This window comes from Rhinolophus hipposideros (genome assembly GCF_964194185.1).
Source record: "Rhinolophus hipposideros genome assembly, chromosome: 9".
Taxonomy (NCBI): domain Eukaryota; kingdom Metazoa; phylum Chordata; class Mammalia; order Chiroptera; family Rhinolophidae; genus Rhinolophus; species Rhinolophus hipposideros.
In genome coordinates, this window is record NC_138055.1 from 74,118,744 (window position 1) to 74,137,817 (window position 19,074).

A 19,074-nucleotide genomic window follows, 5' to 3' on the forward strand; every position below is an offset into this window, starting at 1 on the left:
CTCTACTGCTTGGAGATGGTGAAAGTATTCACTCTCCATTAGGCCCCTTTGGACACCAGGGAGGAGTTAAGAGCTCCTTCTTCCTGCCAGGTGAGGGTGGAAGTCCAGGCTTCCCACATGGTCTCCACTGCAAGTGAGGGAAGGGCCCGTTAACCATCTGATGGGGATAAAAGTCTTGTCTTGCTCTGTATCTAGCCTCATCTGACATCACTACAGTGTGGATGTTGGGGTGTTTTTACAGCCTAGTAAGGGTGGAAGTCCACACTCCCTAAGTGGCCCTTGCTGGTGAGGATGTGGGTGGGACCAAGATTTTTTTTTCCAGTAGCGTATGGCTGGAGTAGAGTAGTAATTTATTTATTCACTTTTAAAATTTTCTGTCTTGCTAGGGGTTCCTCTCCCAGTATTTGGCCAAAGAGATAAAAGGCTTTTTTGATCTGCGCCCATCAGTGCTTTGGATTATCAGTTTCTTCGACTCCAAGGTTCGGACATATGAGGCAAAAAAGCAAGCCAGAAAACAAACCACTGTGTCATTCTTTGGGTCTCGAGATCCCTAGCTGCTCTGTGTTCTCTCCATTGTTTAGTGTCTCCTTATGTTTATATATAATGTTCAGGATTTTTAGTTATACTTAGAAGAAAGAACAGGGGAAAAAGTATCTACTCTATTTACTTGGAGGCAGAAATTCTCTCTCCCAATTTTAACTTAAGAAATGTGAAGTTTATAATGATACCAATTTTTAATCTTTAAAAAAATTTCAATTTGCCAAAACCCCACAGATGGAAGTATTATTTTTGTATATAAATCACATTATTAGCACAATTGTTAGTAGTCCTGACACCTTGCCAAATTTTAATTTCTGACATCAGTTCCATAATTATGCTAGATAAAATTATGCCAATAGAAAAGACCAGGTTAATACTTGTGAGAGAAATGAGTCTATTTGTGAAACTGAGCTTTATTTTCCAGTTGTCCAGGCACCTGAATTGACATTCGTAGAAAAACAAATTCAAAATTTAGGGAAGCATTTTATTTCTCCCTTCTCTTTGCAAAGTCACTGTTAAATATAGGAAATCCCGAAGGTTCTGTTTTCAGCATTTCCAATTTCTCTCAATTATTCCCCTAAAGCAGTAACTTTACACTTTTTTTTATCATGTACTAACTCCTGAAAACACACATTCATTCATTAAAATCAATTACTTTGTCACTTTATTGTTGCAGCTCTCAATTTCTAGAGGCAAAAATCCTACTCATTGTATAGCAATTCTAAGATACTCATTACCTCTACATTTTAATATCACTGAAATCTTCTACAATTAATGGATCTTACAATAAATGATGTTTTAAAATGGAAACTGTCCAGGTGGCAGACAAGACGTAGTTGTCAGTATCTGTCCTCATGTGACCCTGGTCACAGCTATTCATATTATTTGCACTTCAATCGATTTATGTGCATTGCTAGTACCTAATCTGTTGAGCTTAAATGTTGTTTAAAATGTTTTCCTGGATGTTGTCTGAGACTTTTTATTGATACCTTCTGGTAAGATCAAGTAAGTACCAACACTGAAACATACTGAATGAATATCAGTGGCTTAGAAGAAAATGCCAAAGATATAGTCTAATACTATGAAGCACTCTACAACCAAACACGTTAATATTTTTATAAACCAGCGAAGATTGTGGCTGAGTGAGACAGAGGGCCGCTGGAGTCCCAGGCCTTCCTCTTAAAGGGCCTGCACATGGACTTACTTGCTGATAGACTCACTTACTCAGAGCTGCACAGCTGGAGCAGCAGCCTGAGAGGTGCCAGAAATACACAAGGAAAAACTGAACTGTCTGGCTTCAGGGCAAGAGCTGGAGGGGCAGCTTTCCCCCCAGACAGAAAAGTTGGCAGAACCCATTGTTCCTTTGTTGAGCCCTTCCCCCTCCCAGCCTGCAGACCAAATTGAGTGCCATATCTAAGTCTCCATCTACTTAGCTAACACCATTTGCCCCACCCTGGTAATTCCCTGAGATCTTGCCTCACCAAACTTGTGGGCTCACCCAAGCCAATTCCAGAGGCTTCTCCATACGAACAGCCTGAGTTGGCTCATGCTGTGGAGTTTTCTATATTCTCTCAAAGGTTCACAAACACCAAACAAGCAGCATCTGGCGTTGGCATGCCCTATACTGCTTGCTTAGCAGCCCCATGTCTGGTACTAGCGGCAGCGGCAGCTGGCTTCGGTTCACAGCCCCTCCCAGGCACCTCCAAGCACAGCACAAGTGGCAGCCATGTGCAGATTGCTTTCTTGCTCATACCAAGTGGCCCTGTGCAGGGCACAGGGAGAAGCTGACCTTGGCCTGAATCATAGCCATTCTCACAAAGCCCCAGAACCAACATACCGGGTGGCCAGCTTCAGACTACATCAGAGCACCACACAACCATCTCCATGAACAGTAACAAATAACACCCCTAAAGGCAGCCTCAGCAGGCAGAGCCCTGTTAAAATAGTTCCTGCTCCATAGGGTCAGCCCCTGCACAACAGTTCCTCTATTCTAGTCACAGCCAGGCCTCATAACTAATCAGTCCGAGGATCAATTTCTCCCACTGACATACCAACAGAAATCAAGGCTCAACTACAACAGAAGAGCACACACAACACACACAAGGGACACACCTGCAGCACCTGGCTGAGGTGACCAGGGAGACTGTGCCACTGAGCCCCACAGGACACCTATTACAGAAGACCACTCGACCAAGGCTGTGGTCTATCTAACACACAGAAACAAACAGAGGGAGGCAGCCAAAATGGGGAGACAAAGAAACATGTCCCAAATGAAAGATCAGAAAAAAGCTCCAGGAAAAGAACTAAACAAAACGGAGACAAGCAATCTACCAGATGCAGAGTTCCAAACACTGGTTATAAGGATGCTCAGTGATCTCAGGGAGAACTTCAACACAGAGACGGGAAACATAAAAATGGAGATAGAAAACACAAAAAAGAACCAGTCAAAAATGATAACTATAACAAAGAATATATTAATGGGAACCACCTATAGATTAGATGAAGCAGAGGATATAATCAGCAATTTGGAAGATAAAGTAGCAGAAAATACCCAATCAGAACAGTAAAATTAGAATCCCCCCAAAAATGAGGATAGCTTAAGAGGCCACTGGGACAACATCAAGTGTACCAATATTCACATCATAGGGGTACCAGAAGGGGAAGAGAGCAATAAATTGAAAAATGCATTTGAAGAAATAATGTTGGAAAATTTTCCTAACATAGTAAAGGAAATACAGACAAGCCCAAAAAGCACAGAGTCCCAAACAAGATGAACTTAAAGAGGCCCACAGCAAAACACATCATAATTAAAATGCCAAAAGTTAAAGACAAAGAGGGAATCTTAAAAGCAGCAAGAGAAAATCAGTTAGCTACCTACAATAGAGCTCCCATGAGACTGTCAGCTGATTTCTCAACAGAAGGTTTGCAGGTCAGAAGAAACTTGCACGAAACATTGAAAGTGATGAAAATTAAGCACCTACAAACAAGATTACTTTACCCAGCAAAACTAGTCTTTAGAATCAAAGGACTAAGAAAAAGAGCTTCCCAGTGAAGTAAAAGCTAAAGGAGTTTATTCCTACAAAGCCAGTATTACCTGAAGTCTTAAAGACGCTTCTTTAGTAAGAAGAAAACAAAACAAAAATACTAATAATAAAATGGCAGTAACTACACATCTATCAACAATTACTTTAAATGTAAATGAATTAAACGCTCCAATCAAAAACATAGGGTGGCTGAATGGATAAGAAAACAAGACAATAAAATGCTGCCTACAAGAGACTTGTTTCAGATTGCAAGACACACACAGACCAAAAGTAAAAAGATGGAAAAAGACATTTCATGAAAACGGGTGTGTGTGTGTGGGGGAGAGGTGGTAAAACAAAACAAAAACAAACAATAAAACTGGAGTAGCAATACTTATACCAGACAAAACAGATTTTAAAAATAGAGACTACAACAAGAGACAAAGAACCCAGTAATTCCACTTTTGGGTATTTATCTGAAGAAACACAAAACATTAATTTGAAAAGACATGCATCCATATGTTCACTGCAGCACTATTTCCAATAGCCAAGATATGGAAGCAACCTAAGTGTCCATCAATAGATAAATGGATGAAGATGTGGTACATATACACAATGGAATATTACTCAGCCATAACACAGAATGAAATCTTGCCATCCACAACAACATGGATGAAGCTGGAGGATATTATGCTAAGTGAAATAAGTCAAGCAGAGAAAGACAAATGCCATATGATTTCACTTATATATGGAATCTAAAAGACAAAATAAACAAAACAGAAACAAATTCATAGATACAGAGAACATTTTGATGGTTGCCAAATAGGAGGGGGTTGGCGGGTGGTTGAAAAAGGAGAAGGGATTAAGAGGTACAAATTGGTTGTTAGAAAATAGTCATAGAGATGTAAAGTACAGCATAGGGAATACAGTCAATGATATTATAATAAATATGCATGATATCAGATGGGCAATGGATTTATTGGTGATCACTTCATAAGTCATATGAGTATAAATGTCTAATCACTATGCTGTACACCTGAAACTAATATTGTATGTCAAGTGTAATTGAAACATCAAAAAATCACTTAAAAAAATTTACAGGGATGGCCAATGGCTCAGTTGGTTAAAGCGTGAGCTCTTAACAAGGTTGCCGGTTCAATTCCCACATAGGATGGTGGGCTGCGACCCCTGCAACTAAAGATTGAAAACGGTGACTGGACTTGGGAGTTGAGCTGAGCCCTCCATAACTAGATTGAAGGATAACAATTTGACTTGGAGCTGATGGGTGCTGGAAAAACATAGTTCCCCAATAAAAATAAAGTTAAAAAAAAAAAAGTTACACTAAGTGGGATAAACAAAGACTTCCCAGTCTTACCAGCTAGTCTCCTTATTCCACTAATGCTCTTCTCCTCCAAAAACCATAGCTCCAAAGAAACCCTTTTATCTACTGCAATCAGACCTAATATTTGCTTGGTTAACCAGAAAAGCTGATTAGAAAAGGGAATAATAAAACATAATACATATATGAAATAAACATAAATAAGACATTTATTTCAACATAAAAGAGATTGGAGAATGTCTCTAATGACTTAAATCCACGCTGCTTTGCTTGTGATAACCATACCCAGAATGTATTGTTTAAGACTTTCAAGTGCTTTTAAAGTGAAGGAAAAACTTGAAGTGAACAGAAAAGCAGTCTAGATATTTTTTCTCTTAGTCTTTCAGTGATCATACCCACATCTGATTAAACAGCAATTGTATTTTTAGGGCCTTGCCTTTATTGAGTCTTTCTGAAGTGTTTAGCTAAGTTATAGTAACAATTTTATTTTTTGTACACATTTTGTCAATCTGGGGGCCATCTGGTTAAATTACATAACCACTTACAAGTTCAACAGGCATCAACAGGCTAAAACACACACTAACTTTTGGTAGTCTTGCAAATCAGCTGGTGGAAATGGAAGTGAATGAACTTTGCACAAATAGCTTATTAGCTACAGTGTTCATTTTAACAACTTTATGGGAATCAGCACATTTTAATGAAGAAACAGCAAATGTTAGTTAATGCAGTGGAAGAACTTTACAAATATTATTTCTCATGAATAACGTGACTTTATTTAGGCAGCTCCAATTCCCAGAGACAAAAACTCTGTTCATTGTTAAATATAAAAACGTTGCTTTCTTTAGAATCTTTCTCTGATTGGCCTAACCAGAATTAATCAGTTCTTCCTCAGTGTTCCTTGTACATCTGTTGGTCTATTTATTCTATTTAGTATTAGTTAACTGACTTCACATGTATCTGCAAGCTTGAAGATGAGGGACTGTGTTGCAGTAATTTTTATATCTCACAATGCCTAACTCTACTATAGGAGACAGTTGTGCGATAATGGAAAGAACATCAGAATTTGAGTGAGAATGAGGGTCCAGTTCTAACTGTGAAATGGAAGTCACAGTGAACATTCTCATAAAGTTGTTAAAAAATGGATTAAGAATGTATGAATACATTTTTACAGTTTTAGACAAATGTATCTCATTGTCATTATAGCAAGATGTAAGTATCTCTCAAACAAAATTTTACTATTTTCATAGGATCCTAGATGTACTTTCACCTGGAGAGTTCTAATCAAAACACATGGTCTGGTTTACACTGATAAAGTATCATTTTCATAAGAAATATGTAAACAAAACCAATATTCATGGATTTACCGACTGTTCTTGGGGCTCTACTCCTCCTACATCAAAGTAAATGGCTATATCACCCTCTTCTGCTCCTCTCATCTAGTTAGGGACGTACTAAAACAAAATTATAATAATCCAGGACCAAGAGCTTATTTTTTTTTTCACTAAAAGTAACCAAAAACTGTATTATGTATAATAATAACTAATTTAGCTAACATTTACTGAATACTAAATATGTGCCACATATTATGCTGAGTGTCTTATACACATTCTCGCATTTAATCTTCAAAATGATCTTATAAAGCAGGGACAAGTATTAACACTTCCATTTTATAGATAAAGAGAGAGAGATTCAAAGAAGCTGTCAAACTGTCCAAAGTTAACAGCAACTATTTGGCAGAGTCAAGATTTAAACAGAGTTGTCTGATTCCTGAGCTTGAGCTCAGTAATAACTATTTCTTCCTGGCGTGGTGAAGTTTATGTACTTTAAATTGGTAAAAATTTCTGATTTTCTTTTTAACCCAAAATAACATTATGTAATTCCAGACGGAGGAATCAGCAGGTTCAGACTATGAAGCAAGATGTCTCATTTGTTTAAAGGCTAGACCAGTGAGACTGAGAGAGCTCAGAGAAGAGTGAAGGAAATGAAGTCAAAAAGGTGACGGGGACCAAACAATAGCCTGGTAGGCCACCAGAAGTCTGGCTTCCATCCCAGATGCATTATGAATCACTGGAGGACTAATAATAAAAATGTGATGTTATCCCACTTACAATATTTTAAAAGGATCATTCTGGCTGCTGTATGGAAAATAGATGGGGAGAAGAGGATGGTTATGGTTAGAATTACTGCAACGCCAATAATTCCAGAGAAAAACAAGTGTCCAGGATGAAGGAAAAATAAAAGAGGTGATGAAAAGTAGATACTGGATAAATTTTGAAGGGTAAGCCAAGAAAAATCTTGAGAACACTGGTGGATGTTTATGGAATAAAGGTTATAGTGAAAAAAAGCCAACCTATAAATGAGCCACCACACATATTTAGAAGTTTTCGTATCCTTAAACAGTTGTTCTTTAATGATCAAGTGACAAAAAGCTAATGAAACTTTTTCCTTGCTGTAAATGAAATCATGAAAATGTCACTGAATGCAATTCTATCAGCATTTTATAATGATATGAAATCCTCAACAGTAGTATCTTTAAAACTAGAAGAAAAATATGTTATACTAATTAATCAATATTCCATTCTAGTATATGAAACTACATTATGATAGCCTAATAGAGGGCTAATTTTCTCCATTATTGGAAAATTTTATGGCAAACACTAAAGAAACTCAAGATTAAAGCATTCCTTAAGCATCTGTAGTGGAGGCCTAAACAAGAAATGTGGTGACGAAAATACAAAAAAAAAAAAAAATTGTATCAGAATATTAATCACATCAATAACTAAAATGCTAATAATAAAACAAGTCATTTAAGTTTTATTATTCAAAAGCAAAATATTTGTCACATAAACACAAAAATCCCTATGATTTGCAAGAATACAGAAAGACAATTCCAAGGCTAAAACTGTAGTCATTCAAATAAATAATATTCATTGGTTAATGAAAAGGGACAAGCTGCATAAACTACAATGACATACTAAACAATGGAGTACTAAACCTAAAAAGAACAATGACAAGTAACTATATTCCACTATATAGTGATCTCCATAATAGACTGTTACGTGAAAAAAAAAGTGGAGAAATACTCGTATGTGTATGATATTCTACCATTTATTTACAAAGGTGGAAAAATAATTATTTTAAATAATACTTACATTAAAAAACACACTGAGATAAAATGTAAAATTAAAAACGGTTACCTATATAGGATGTTGGAGGAAATAGGGTCGTAGAGCAGGGATTGCCATTAGAACCTGATATTTTATATAAATTATAAAACAAAATTAAATTTTAAAAAAGTAAATTCTAAAAAATAAATAAAATTAAACAATGAACCTAATTTCGTGTGTGTGTGTGTGTGTGTGTGTGTGTGTGTGTGTGTATTTGGTGACATAATCACAGAAAACAGTTATTTCAAGTAATTTCAACACAGTTATTTGGTAGTATGTATGATTAAGGTATTCAAGTGGGATACATTAAGGACAAAATGAAAAGTTCTCCCCTTACCCCTGCCAAAAAATACCCCAACCAATCCAACAAAAAAACTTCAGATTGCTTTCAGTAATAATGTTGGTGGTATTGTTGTTATAGACAATTTAATATATGTAACACAGAATGAAGCAAATTTGTAATTATGTATTATTTTAATATATAGTTCCTGGTAATCGGAGAAAGGAAATACCGATCAAAGAGAGAAGCGATTAAAGAAAAATTCACCGTGGTGCTGAATCTGAATCGGAAACAATGACCAGCAGTAACAATGAACTGCTAGCACCCATTACAAGGAAGAGGGCTCCTTGGAGAAATGGCAAGTCTAGACCCAGGGCAGGAATGTAACTGATGTCTGAAACTGTGATACTGAAGGGCAAGGAAGCTTTTAAAGATCACTTTATTTGATCATGTTCCAAGGACTCAGATGCCAGCATGAAGATACTCTTAGTGACCAAAGATGGTACAATTTGCTATTCAATAAGGATAATAACTGCAATGGATTGAAACACATCAACTATGTTTAAATGCAGAAGCTCCTAAAGTTACTTAGACCTCAAAAAAAACCTATCAGTCCTTTTTGAAGGTAACTAGTGAATCAACTCATTTAAAAAATCAGTATACAGAAGGAAAGAGTAAGTAATATATCCTATCTTTCCTATAAAATTTGTACTAGGGCATAGCCAAATAGTAGATATGAGGAAGTTTCTTTTACAGAAATATTCTAGCTAATAAATGAAAAAGAATGACAAAATTAAAATGCTACTATTGTATAGTTCTTATGTTTTCATCCAATTATTTCTTAAGTTAGAGGACTTGGTTTTTAATGCTTTGCACATAGTCATAATTTAAATTATAATATAATTTATAGTTTATGGTGAGAGAGCTATAACTGATTGTTATAAATTGTAACAATAAATTGAATACATGGTTTCTTGGGCTCCACAATTGTTTGCTTTTTTTCCTAAAATGTTGAATTTTACTTCTAATCCATAGCCCTATGACATCAACACTATAATTTTTAGGAAAGAATACCTTGATATGACAGCAAGAAATTTCATATTGCCTCTATTAGTTTGCTAGTGCTAACAAAATGCCATAGATTACCTGCTTCAAACAATAAAATTTTATTTTCTCCTAGTTCTAGGGGCTGGAAGTCCAAGATCAAAGTGTTGGAAAGTTTGGTTTCTTCTGAGGCTTCTCTCCTTGGCTTGCAGATGGCTGCCTTTTCACAGTATCCTCCTCCCAGGGTCTTTTTTCTCTGTGTGCACGCCCTGGTGTCTTTTTGTGTCCAAATTTCCTCTTCTTATAAGGATATCAATAAGACTGGATTAGAGCACACTCTGTAAGTTTCATTTTAACTTAATCGTTTCTTTAAAGGCTCCAATTCTACAGTAACATTCCAAGGTTTTGGGGGTTATAGTTCCAACACATAAATTTTGTAAAGACACAAGTCAGCCCCTAACACTGCTAACTCAGTCACCAAAGGAGAGAATGATGCGCATGCACGCATTTCACCCATCAGTATTTAGTAAAGCAATACGGATGGTGAACATTAACATCATACTCCCAAACTCACCTCATTTATACTTCTTCCAATCCAATCTGGAGAAGGGGCATTATTAAACAATCTCCACTTTTTAATTTTTTCCTACGATTTCTACCTAATTCAAAGTAGGGAGAGGCTGAGCGTAATCATTTCCGTGAAAAGGTGAGAAAATCAAGCCAGAATGTGAAGAGCTATCATTCACCTATTCACTTGGCTTCTGGCAGGCTACACACCAGTTATGAAACTGTTAAATGTTTAGAAACTAAACTGTAACTTTACATTCTTTGTTCCACTATCTCCAATACAGGTCAAAAATTTAGAACTCACGGTATCCTAATCATCCTCAAATCCTCAGAGTAAAATATCTGCGTTTCACTGTTTGTTTCATCTCCCATTTCAATAGGCTTGAATTAGTACTATTCAGTGCATAATGCAGTTGGTAAAGAAGAATGTAAACAACTGATATGTTAGAGATGATGATGAATCAGCCAGGAACATCAGAAAGGTTTCTAGAAGAAGCAAGCCTTACACAAATTGCATTTTAAGAGGTTTGTAAGGAGCTGGTCAAGTAAAGAAGTGAGGCAAATGAACCACTGTGAACAAAGACACATTGATGTGAGCCAGCAAAAAATGAGAAATTAGAAGTAGCTCAGTATTGACAGAGTGAAAAATGTGGAAAGCAATGAGAAATAAGAGCTAGGAAGATGCCAGATCATTCCAAAATCATTATATTATTTCACAAATAATATTGATAGTAGAGGCTAAGTAGCTTAGCCAAGGGCACAAAGCTAGTGAATGCTGAACCAGGATTTCAAAAAAAAAAAAAAAAAAAAAAAAAAAATAACTCCAAATACTCCACTTAACAGAGTGACCCAATATTGCTATGTCATTCCTGGTTTATAACTATTGTCTCTACATCATTAACAGGGTCTTTTACTCTACAAATGCTCTGATTTGGGGGATATCTTCACCCTGTCTCTTAAGCCATCATGCTATATTTATCTAGGCCCAAGAAAACTAGGGTTTCATTAACTTCTCACACTCATTAGTGAAATTGTGGAAAAATATAATGCTGATAAAAATAATCATCCGTTTGGAGGAGTCTGGGGCCATCATCACCCAGTATATACTAGTTAGTATAAACAACCCAGTATATACTTGTTAAACTGTGTTTTATACAACATTGTCATTAAAAAAAAGAATTTCATATGGCAGGAAGTGCAAAAACGCAAAAGTCATTTTTCTAATTTTAATTTGGTTCAAAGAAACTGTGGATTTCAATACTTCAGTTATATTTCTTATTATGCAGGATAATATACAGCCATAAATTCTAACGGCCTATAAAAAGGAAGTTAAAATAAGCAAAACTCTAGTCAACCTTGGCCAAAACAGATCTCTTGTTTGCACAGGTCCTATGAAGCACATACGCCATACCCTACCTTCCAAAAAATGAAAAGTTGTAGTTACTCTACTGAAAACATTAACACCTGTAGCAGACTGCTCACCCTCCTCATATGTGTTTACTGGCATATAAAAAAACTGAACATGCCAGATACTTGCTTTTCCCAGAGTAGACATGGGCAAATGACCAAGCCAGGTGAAAGGAAATCCTTTAAGGGGAATAAGCTGCAGTCAGAGGGCGCTCCAGGAAAGATTCCCCTCCTTGACAAATACAGAATATGGAGAAGACTGTCCCACGTCCCACACAATTTTTATTTTGTTCTTGGGATGTGCATCTGTAAAAACCCAATTCAGGAATTGTGGCAATCACCTTGTGACCAGTAAGGGACAAGGCTAAGAATAAAGTCCATATTTGGGAAAGTCAGAAAAAGACAAGGACTGAAAGACCCCAGGCCCTTGATGACATCACGGAGAAACTTAATAAACCTGAATGCCCTCTGTCCTTCTAAACTATATGTCATCCTGTATAATAAGAGCCCTTACTCTTTAGGTTATTTTAAATTTGATACTTACTTGCAGCTAAAATCATCCCAACGGACACAATGGGTTATCAATCAAATCTACTCAAATCTACGGAAATTATTTCATAGGAAATTATTCAGGATAATTATCATTGAGTTTTCAAACTCAGAAGCACGAATTTAAAAAAAAGAAAAAGAAAAAGGAAACACAACGATTAAACACCTGAAAAAAGAAGTTGGGTTTTCATTTTCCCAGAGGAGATAAAGGAGATAACGGTCAAAAGTTAACACATACTGAGTATTTCCTATGGCCAAGTACTATGCTTGATGGGTTCTTCAGTTAACCCTCACAACAAACCTAGCAAATAGTATTCCCATTCTATAGAGGAGAAAACTGAAGCTTATAAAAGTTAAGCAATTTGTCCAAGGTTATATCCCTTGAGAATGGGTGAGGAAGCCTTCATAATCCACATCAGTTGACTCCAGAGCCTAAATACTAAATATTTAAGGACGGCTAAAGATAAAGATTTTTTTTCTATAAAGAAAAGATCCAAGTCCTCTGATGAGCATGAAAAGAACAGAAAGGAGTAAGGAACTTGAGAACCATGCTTATAATTATAAATGACTACTATTGTTTTGCAATGGCAAAAAGACCTCCTCATTTTACACTAAAGAAATCAAAGCCCAGAAAGAGGAAAACAAATTACCAAAAGATGTAGTACAATTAGTGTCGAGTTGGTAATAAAACTCAACTCAGATCTGATTCCCAGGCCAGAGCACTTTTCTTTTCATCAAACACGGCCTCAATGTAAACTTAAGTATTGTTATCTCCAATACATATGAAAGGGGAAAGTAAAATATACAAAGAAAATTATGAAGTCTTACTAAGGGAGGCCCCATAGAGTACAACTCCCATATTCAATATTTATAGTTGAAAAGCTTTGATGTGAGCAGGTAGACAACAAAACTTTATGGTGTTGACACAAATCAGAAAAAAATTATTTAATTAAAAATTATTTTGTCAGGCTGTCTATACTCTCCTGTTACAAGTTTAAAGAATGAAATTTTCTTGGAAAGTACCTGCCCATTAAAGGTAGTTAAGAATACAGTGACTATTTCTCACTGAATTTTATAAAATAAAACGTGTTTCTAGAAAACAACCTTAATAAAAACTAAGAGAACTATGTATTTATCATATTCTCCCTATAGCAAGGTAACCAAATTAAAAAGTATTGTTAATATCCCCTAACAATTCAGGGTTATACAGGGATAGACTAGGTTGTTAAATATGAATATTAACTAAATCATTTGACAATTCTCTACATGAAGACAAGGAGAGGGGATTTGCAGTTAACAAAAAAGTTCCCTCATTGAATCAACAACAATTTCTGTAAAATCTCAGGTCTTTAAATTTTTATTTGGATAAAAGTAAATAGAGAATTAGCTTACTCAGCAATATCAAGATATCCACAGGAAGCAGCTGCATGTAGTGGTATCCAGCCTTCATTATCAGGTTGATTAATATTTGCTCCATTTTCTACCAGAAACTTCACCATATCAACATTATCATCAATGCAAGCCTAAAACACAAAAGAAAGCATTAGAAAAAATTTGAATCAACACTCCCAATAATACACCAATAGAATAAAACTCTTCTTTGTTGCTTTTATAACATATCCTCCATAAATTAGTCTGCTTCTATCTTGACTGTACTGTCACCCAGCAGGCCAATGTACTAAGTAAATTGTAGTATGGTCCTTGTTCAGATACATGTACAACAGTGGTGTATGAGACTACTCTTTATGTCAACCCCACAAGGAAAACAAGTACACTTCAATAAATTGAAAACAATCAAAACATTGTAATTAAGTATCACTAATACTTTCTATAGCAGTGGTTCCCAATGTGGTTTGCTGAGGGGGGAGCGATCCTTTCTGGGAGTTGCCACAGTCAAAACTATTTTCAAAATAATACTAAGACGGCATTTCCCCCTTTCACTGTGTTGACGTGCGTTTGTGGGTACAAAAGCACTAGTGGTAAAACTGCTTGTGCCTTACCACAAATTAAGGTAGTGGCAAAAGAAAAAAGAAAAAATCAAACCAAACTAACAGTTACTGTTTTCACTATGTACTCAAGTTTTTAAAATGCTGTTTTTACTTATTAATGTTCTTTACAAAGCACTAAAAATCATAAACTATTAAAATCTAACCCTTAAATATGCATCTTTTTCATAGTCTGTGGAACAAGGTAGAAGAAGTATGCATAAAGCACTTCTTACCAGGATGACTGCCCTGATGAAGGGCACTTGTGTGACAGGTGAGGGCTGAACTAGCCACTTTTCCCATGCGGTACCATTTTTACTTAAATAACAACTTGGATTTTTGGCAGGAATTTTCTTGAAAATGAACAAAGTAAGCCTGTCATTTCAAGAAAAACAACTAAAAATATTTGTTGCCCATGATAAATTCAAGCTTTCAAGAGTAAGATAATTATTTTAATTTAAAAAGTTAATTATGTAACACGGGTAAAGTTCTGCTATTTTAAAATAAGTTAAAATCCTCAGTTTTAACGTCTAGTATTGTAAACATTAATATGTACAACCCACAAAAGGGTTGTATTGGGTTCCTTTTGGGGTTCCTTCAATAATTTGTAAGAGTAAAAGGGGGTCCTAAGATGAAAAAGTTTGAGAACCTCAGCCTGTAGTAAATAAGGGAACTTTTGTCAATGCTTACTTTGTGCCAAGTAGTATGATTGGTGCTTTATCTATTTTACTGATTTATATATGTTACCCTCACAGAAACCATTATGAGAACAAGAATTTTGCTGTATCCCCAGCTCTTTGTACAGTTCTTGGCACATGGTAAGGGGCTCAATAAATGAATGAATGACCGAGAAAGCTAAGATTCAAAGAGCTTTAAGTAGCTTGAATAAGCCACACAGGTGGGAAATGATAGAGCTGAGATTCTAACACAGATGTTCACATTCCAAAAAACAAGCTTTTTACACATTTAACGCTGCTTTCTACAGATGCTCCTGGTTCATCAATATATTTCTCACCTACATGCCATCTCTGCAGCAGGATATCATACGTTCTAGGCACTTAAGTGTTGTATAAATGAAACCTATTTTTTTACCTATTACTTACCATAGAAGCAATTAACATTTTCTTAGGGGGGAAATGACAAAGTTGGTGTCAACAAAAACACTAAGGACAAAATACATCTAAAGTGGAAAAGCACTGAGACGGAATCACAGTTTGGGCTCTAGGCTTTAGTTCTGACTCTGCCACAAATTTGGTAGCTGTGGACAAGCAATTTAATCTTTTGGGGCTTTGTTGTCTTTATCATTTAAGTGAAGGGAAGAAACTAAAATTCCCTAAAATGTTTAACATTTTTATGTGTGCATGATTCTCCTCCTTGGAACGAGTTACAAAAAACCTGATGGCCAGGTCCCAAAGAGCCCAGAACACTACCTTACACACAGCAGATGGGAAATGAATATGTAAGCACTATTCACATGAACTTAAGTATACACTGTTTGGGAAAAGAACTGGTTTTAATCAAGGAGCAGTGGTTAAAGAAAGAAGAGGAGAGATTTGAGAACCATAGCTATCTAATAACAAAAGAAAACATCAAAATTCTATAGTATTAGAAAGTAGTTTATAAGATGTTATTTTAGATGAAGACTCACAGTAGCTTGAAATAACAGATCTGTTTATAAGCTTAATCATTAATTTTCCTTGAAAAAAGATATTAAACTCTATTCTCCTTTCCTCTCAACCTCTTTTAATTCCTACAGGCTCCAAAACAGTATTTTGAGTTTTATCATCAATTTAAAAATATGAAACTCTATTCGATAAATGCATCCAATACAAATATGATTCTCTTTTTTAAAAGTAGAGAAGAACGTCAAGCAAACAAGAAATAATTCTTTATAAAGGGAAATGGGAAAATGCTCACAATATATTAAGTTTTTAAAAAAGGATGCAAGACAATTAGCCAAATGAGTCCAATTTTACTATAAGCTATGTACACCAAAATACTAGAATACTATATACCTAGAATACTATATACAGTCGTTATCATTGGTTGCGAGACTGAACAATTTCTATTTTCTTCTTTAAATTTTCCTTTATTTTCAAAATGTTTACAACGAATAGGTAGCATTTACATAAAAAGAAAATCTAATAATATCTAAAGAAAATCTAAACTATCACCAAGGACATAAAGAGATCTTCTTGTGACTAAGATGGTCTCATTAGTATATCTAATTGAGCTAGGTTTTGAAGATTACATAGGAGTTGTTCACTTAGCAAGTTAACTGGAAGGAACTTCAATGAACAAATGAACTATGATTAGAAAAATGCATGGAATAAACCAAACAGCAAGTCACCCAGTGATATAGAGTATTTGTACATCACAAAATAGTATAAGGCTAAAAGGTATGAATATATTGCAGGTAAAAGATCTGAATATAATGCAAAGGTGATTGGATTTGATATTATAGGTTGTTTTAAATCTACTTTTTACACTTACACATCAAAGAAATCTGCACTCCCTTCAGTAACAGTAGCTCAATTCAGCAGCAAGGGGAAGTAGGAGCAAACATTTTAGAATTTCAAGATGATGTCTGAGAAGCTATTCAGTTTTCAAGCACAGGGGTTGAAATAATCAGATCAGTATTTCAGAAAGATTACTGGAAGCAATGTTAGGATGCAAGAGACTGAACTGAGCAACAGCTGTTACACAGAATGGGTCTAGATTAAGAAAAACTTAGGAGAAAATGTACAAGTTTAATTAAAGATTGAATATGAAGAATGAAGGACAGGGAGAAACCATTCATGGAAATAAATACCACAAATTCAAAGAGCAGGTTGGGAAAAGATGATTTTTAGCTTTGGATATGCTGAATTTATACATGTCTGTACACCTAACTAACCATGCATATACAGTGCTCAACTGGACATACAGATCTCTGAAAATAAATGTGGAATGAATATATCAATTTGGGAATTATCTTCATTAAGGTAGTAATTTAAAAAAGGGACCTGAAATCAAAGTGATTATGAAAACATTAAGAAAAGGGTTAAGGTTAAATTATAACCAGTATATTCAATGTGGACATCAAAGACATTCTGGTATTTTATTCATTTAGTTCAAGAGAGAGAAACTTCTGAAGTTTACCATCTAGTAAGGAAGATAAACACACAGTAGATGCTGTATCAAAAGGAAGATGATAAATACAATTATAGAGCCCTGCACCGCTAATGGTGGAAGCTCAGGGAAAAAAGAGCTACAAAGGAATGCTGGTAGTCAGGGATTATTTCCTGGAGGAGGCGCTCCACCTGAGTTTAACATAGGAACAAATGAAGACACTCCCTGGGGTATGCAAAGTCACATGGTGAGTGGAAAGATAGGTAGGACCCGGAATAGAGGCTCATCTGCCTTATCTTATATGAGTAATTCTTTGACATTGAAGATAAAAAATTCTCAGGGCCAATGGTTAATTTTTCAAATTTTTCCATTTTAAGAAGGTGCTTGCCTTGGCCCTTTGAAAAAATTAACGTACAGGAATGGTATTTCCCAGTAAATGAGCACTGCTGATTTTGATGTAAAATGATTATGTTTTTCAATTTATTACAATAAGAAACACCAACAATACCTAAACACCAAAAATACCTAAAGCAGTTAATGTTAAATATGCGTGTTCCTTTATTTTGTTATAAGTCTTTGAAATATTTTAATATAAATTAAATGTAAAAACAATGTCATGAAAATATACATTATATGTAAATCTCAAGTTTGTGGTATAAATTGTTCCAAGTATTCTCCTGGACATTTGTAAAGCATATACAAGAAACTGGGGAAAGCATGCCCATAAAAATATCATTGCTAAGAGAATCAAAAGCTAGCACAAGCAACACATTAAGACACATGATTTACTGATTTTAAATAATTGACTAAATTTGATCAGTTTAAGCCATTAAGCCATATAGAAAAAAACAGAACGGCTCAAATATACTTCCAAAATCTTATCTGACATGGCTTATCTTAAGTTTTTATGGAATATATATCCAGAGCAATTACCGATAATAAATGGCTGTGTGAAAACACTTCTGTCATTTAAATTCAGGTACAGGCAATTTTGTCAACTTGAGCTATAAACTAATTCAACAAGGTAGTTCAAGTATATTAAACATCTGTTTTTATTTTAAAGGGGGCCTATTATTTTTCTCAGCAAGTTAGCTTAAGGATAAATTTTGTTCCCCACACATTTTAAGGAAAAAGTTTAGCAGCTTAATAACAGAAAGTTGAATAAAGGAGCTTACACAACATTGGCTCAAAGTAAGTAGACAGAGTTCATGGCTTAAAACAGATTTGGGGTGGGGCATATGTATGTTAAAAAATCATTAAATTTCATTTCTAGGAGATAAAAACAAATGTAATTCAACAGAGCAAAATAACAATCACAAATTTAATAGTATTTGAAATACATTCTAACACTGTTATATTCCTTTTCATGAAAGCGGTTTTGTTAAAAGTATAGATTCTAAGAGTCAAACTAGACTGTCTGGGATTAACCCAATTCTGCCACTTGCTGGCCAGGTGTCAATTAGGTAAATCACTTAACATCCTGTGTGCCATGGTTTGCCCTGGAAAATGAGGATAGTAACAGTTCCCACCTCAAAAGTTTATTATGAGAGGTATATGAATTAATATATAAAGCACTTAAAACAGTACCTGCCCAAAAGTGCTATTATTTACATCAATACATAATCCACGTTCTACATCATCCATTTACATTTTTCTTTTTTAAAATTTTTATCCAAAACTTATTTTTTCATCCTTCCATAAATTACAAACCAAAATTAAATGGTGGAGAGTTGTTAAATATTCCCCTTAGTATCACTACTTTTGGTAAAAGTTCCACCCACCAAAGTTTTTGAAGAGGACGATTAAATTTTAATCTTAGAAAATCTTAGGGATCTCAAACCTTCAAACACTTTTAAAGTTTTATATAAGCTCATTCACACACATTACATACAATGCAGGAGAGTAAAGCAAAAGACTTAGTTGTATAATGTAATAATAGCAACTTAGGTGAAAATGTCATTTTAGGCAATTAGTTGAAATACTTGCAATTTGTGCCTAATCACTAGTAACACAGTTAATTATTGATAAATGACAGGCAAATTAATTTGAAACAAAAGTTCTC

The 19,074-nt window shown here is 35.1% G+C and overlaps 1 protein-coding gene across 4 annotated transcripts in view; it reads right to left on the minus strand.

The window, feature by feature from the left end:
* Window positions 1-19,074, minus strand: part of PPP1R12A (protein phosphatase 1 regulatory subunit 12A) — a 140,235-nt gene that overhangs the window by 81,002 nt on the left and 40,159 nt on the right. For all 4 annotated transcript variants that reach the window (XM_081058258.1, XM_081058260.1, XM_081058261.1 and 1 more), the window contains exon 2: window positions 13,309-13,439. In XM_081058258.1, coding sequence (XP_080914384.1) covers window positions 13,309-13,439 — 131 coding nt within the window. The remainder of the gene's footprint in view (window positions 1-13,308; window positions 13,440-19,074) is intronic.